The 3,712-nt window shown below is 63.1% G+C and overlaps 1 protein-coding gene across 1 annotated transcript; it reads right to left on the bottom strand.

Annotated features, from left to right (window-relative positions):
• Positions 1 to 725: 725 nt before the first annotated feature.
• INSM1 (insulinoma-associated 1) lies at positions 726 to 2,279 on the bottom strand. Its single transcript, XM_006895650.1, has one exon. The coding sequence runs from the start codon at positions 2,277 to 2,279 to the stop codon at positions 726 to 728; it is 1,554 nt and encodes a 517-aa protein (XP_006895712.1).
• Positions 2,280 to 3,712: the final 1,433 nt, after the last annotated feature.

Below are 3,712 nucleotides of genomic sequence, written 5' to 3'. Positions count from 1 at the left end.
CATATACATGTATAGGAAACTCATAGGTCTACCTCAACAGAAATGATCCAATAAACAAAAAAAACATTTCTTGAAATATTGAGGCAGTTTCTACAGCATCTTCGGACATTCCCTTCCCTCCCCCAAACAATCCCAAACAGACACCAGTTGAAGGCATTTGTGGCTATACTAAAGAAAACTCTCTTTTTAAGCAATTTGATTTGCTCACATACAAAAAGGTAAAGCCAGACTCCAGCAGGTCACAAGCCATAATAAAGCTAATCGTGTGGGAAGTTCAATTTACAGCCTGTGAAATATAAAGGCATTTATTCCTCAAGATTCACCCAAAAGAACCCGTACGCTACATACATGGAGAGCGGAATGGTAGGCAAGAGCAAACCGTATTTCTAGACCATGAACACACAGAGACTAACAAGAACAACAGCTTCTCCCTCCGAAGGGGAAGGGAGGCTTCCAACCACAGAACGAAGGCGTACAGCTTCCCCCTGTACAGAGACTTTCCTGTTGCACCATCCAGGATAGGTTGAGGGATTACGCCAAATGAGGGGGTGGGATTCCGGAAGGTGCCAAGACAGAGGGTCGGGGTTACCGGCACGCCACACCGACAGAAGCAAAGGAGACACCTGGAGTGGTGCGCGCCCTCCGTACCCAGCGGGCTCTGGGCGTGGAGGGCACGCTCTGGGGTCTCCGAGCGAAGGCACAGCTCTGGGCCGGCGGGGCACGCTTCAGCAGGCTGGGCGCACAGGCACCTGCAGGAGAATCACTTGTCTGTTTTCGGACGGGTGGCACTTGTTGATGTGTCGTGTGAGACCCGGCGAGCTGTAGAAGGCAGCAGGGCAGTACTTGCAGGGGAACATCTGGGCGGCGTGCAGCAGGCGCAGGTGGCGCTCCTGGGCGCCCTTGCTGGGGAACGTCTCCCCACACACTGGGCACAGGTGGCACTCGGCGGGCGCACTCAAGCCCAGCGTGCTGGCCGCGTTGCCGTCGCCAGCCGTTTCCTGGGGCACCTTATCGTCGGGTCCAGGGTACAAGGCCAGCAGGTCCGGGGCTGGGGGCGCGGGCAGCGAGGCCTTGGCCTGCAGCGCCTGGTGGTGCGCCAGCAAGTGCTTGCGCAGATAGGCCTGGCGGCGGAACTTCTTGGCGCAGTGGTGACACTCATAGAGCCCGTCCTCCGAGCCGGACTCGGACACATCGCCAGGACTCGGGGTGTCGCGGTCGCTGCCGCCGCCTGCCGCCTCCCGTGTCTCGGCCTTGGCAACGACGGCTTCTGGCTCGGGTGCACGGACGGTGGCGGTCGCGGGCCGCGGCTTGTGCCAGCGGCGGTGCGAGGCCAGGTTGGCTGGGCAGCTGAAGACCTTGGCGCACTCGGGGCAGCGGTACTCCACGCGCACGATGCGTGAGCACTTATGCTGCGCCAACGAGAACGGATCCGCGTACTCTTCCTTGCACAGCTGGCAGATGAACTCGCCCAGTGGGCGCGCCGAACCGCCTGCGCGACCCCGCGGCGCCTCCACCGGGCCCTCTTTAATCTTGAGTCCCAGCACGGGCGACGTGGTCACTTCGTCCTCGAAATGCAGCTTACGGATGGCCTTGGGTTTCTTGACGCCCGTGGCCTTGGGTGCTTTGGCGGGCGGCTCCGCGGCAGCAGCGGCAAGAGGCGCGGGTCGCTTGCCGGGTGGCCGCAGGGCAGCAGCGGGGGCCGGCGGTCGGGGAGCGGGCCCGTGGGCGGCCTCGGCGCCCCCCGAGAACACCGCACCGATCTTGAGCTCCGCAGGCGCGAAGAGCAGCGCGTCGCCACCGCAGGTGCCGCCCCCACCGCCTCCGCCACCCGCGCCGCGCCCGCCCCCGCTCCCCAGCAGCACGGCGGGCGTGGGGAAGGATTCAGCCGAGATGGGCGAGCCCAGGTTGAAGCTGCGCTCGAAGTACTTGTGCTTCTCGTGCTCGCGACTTACGGGCCTCGTGGGGCTATAGAGCGGCGCCGGGTGCGCGGCCTCAGGGTTGCCGAAATGCGTGGCTCGAGGCGGCGGCGGCGGCGGTGGCAGCGGCGGCGGCCCGGGCGGACAGGAGAGCGCGGCGGCGAGCACCACATGGGCGTGCTCGGTTTGCGGCGCTGGCGGCGGCAGCGGCCCGGGTCCGGGGTTCGGCGCGGGCGGCTCGGCGTGGGCGCCCCCGCAGCCTGGCGAGAGCAGCAGTGCGCGGTCGCCTTCGTCGCCCCCGCGGACCCGGTAGGACACGGGCGTGGACTTCTTGCTGCGTTTCACCAGGAAGCCACGGGGCATCTTGGCGCGGGGCACAGCCAAGGCGATGGCTTTCTCTCACCTCCACGCTCGGCCTGCTGCCCTCAGTGCCCCCAGCCCATGGCCTGGCCCAACGTTGGAAGAGACGCGTGGCGCCGGCAACGGCTCGGCCCTACTCTGCGCCCTGCACGCGCGTGCCTGTGTCCAGGTCTCTGGGCTGCTTCCTTTTAACGAGGGGAGGGGGCCATTGTTCTTGCCTCCCGCTTTCCCCAGAGCCAATCAGCGCGTCCGCAGCTCCTCCGCCTGGTAGAGTAGGAGAGCCTAGGGACTGCGAAAAGAAGCCGAGACTAGGGGGTCGCCCGGTAGGTGCGGCAGATGTACCTGAGGGCACAGGACCCCCGGGAGCGCCCCTTGCCACTCCGCTCGTCGCCGCGCCCCGCCGAGCCCGGCACACGCCTGGCCCCGCCTCCTTTCACGCTCGGCTGCTCCTCTAAGGGAGTCGCACGTGCCTGGGCTTTTGTGTCTCTCCTCCCGGGGGCTTGGGGCCGCCAAATGGGCCCGTCCATCAGCACGACAATGCGCCCCCCTCGCCCGCGCAGGGATTACCCGCGGGTTGCAAGCAAAATAGCAACAAAGGACAAGAAAGGCCCCAAATATGTCAGGAGGGCGCAGTGCGCGAGCTGAGCGGAGGGGCCCTGGTGCGCGCTGATGGGGAGGGGCGGGCACGGCTGTAGCGCAGGGTCTGGGAATGCGGCTGCCTGGCTTCTCGGGCTGGCGCTACTCTGGAGCTTAGTGAGGTCTTTCCGGAATAATTTAGAATAAAAAATAGCTGCAAAGCCAAGCCAGAGGAGAGGCCGTACTTGCATCCTGGACGGGTGGGCCGCATGGCCCAGGTTGAAGCGAAAAGAAAGGACAAGGTTACAAGTTCGGTTGGAGGATTTGGCCTAAGAGTGATGCTGATGCAACCACAGCGTGTCCGCAGAACCCACAAGGCTTCGCTCGAGTTTGGAAACAGTTTGCACACAGTTACTCAGTTGCCCAGTGACATGCGAGTGGGGGCAGGAGCAGGGCGGTTTGATTCCAAAAGGACCTGGATTCCTAAACTTTAAGTTCCCCGGGGCTTAGAGACTGACAGTCTTGGAGAACCCCTATCCAAGGTGCTCAGGGCCTTCGGCTGCCCAGCTGTGAGCGATCCGCGAATTTGGCCGAATCTAGAAACGCGCGAGTAGCCTCGTGCGCCCAGTGAAGTTGTTTTGCGCCCTCCCCGTGCGGCCTCATACATTTTCATTTGGAAAAGGCGTTTTGTCTGCGGTTGACATCAGATGCTAAATCAAGGGCTCCAATCAAGGCGCGGCGGAATAAAGGGGCCGCCTGTCTGGGTACCGCACCCCCTCCCGGAACCGTGCCCCTTCACCTTTGTGAAGGAAATTAACCTCTAGCTATTGAGCGCAGGCCGCGGCCAATCTGGACGCAAA

The sequence above is a fragment of the Elephantulus edwardii genome, unplaced genomic scaffold, assembly GCF_000299155.1.
Source record: "Elephantulus edwardii isolate Elephantulus edwardi_28Jun2011 unplaced genomic scaffold, EleEdw1.0 scaffold00172, whole genome shotgun sequence".
Classification (NCBI taxonomy): Eukaryota; Metazoa; Chordata; class Mammalia; order Macroscelidea; family Macroscelididae; genus Elephantulus; species Elephantulus edwardii.
This window is presented reverse-complemented; position numbering and strand designations above follow the sequence as displayed.

Excerpts from the sequence above, each read along its gene's own strand:
- INSM1 (XM_006895650.1), bottom strand. The coding sequence starts at position 2,279 with ATGCCCCGTGGCTTCCTGGTGAAACGCAGCAAGAAGTCCACGCCCGTG.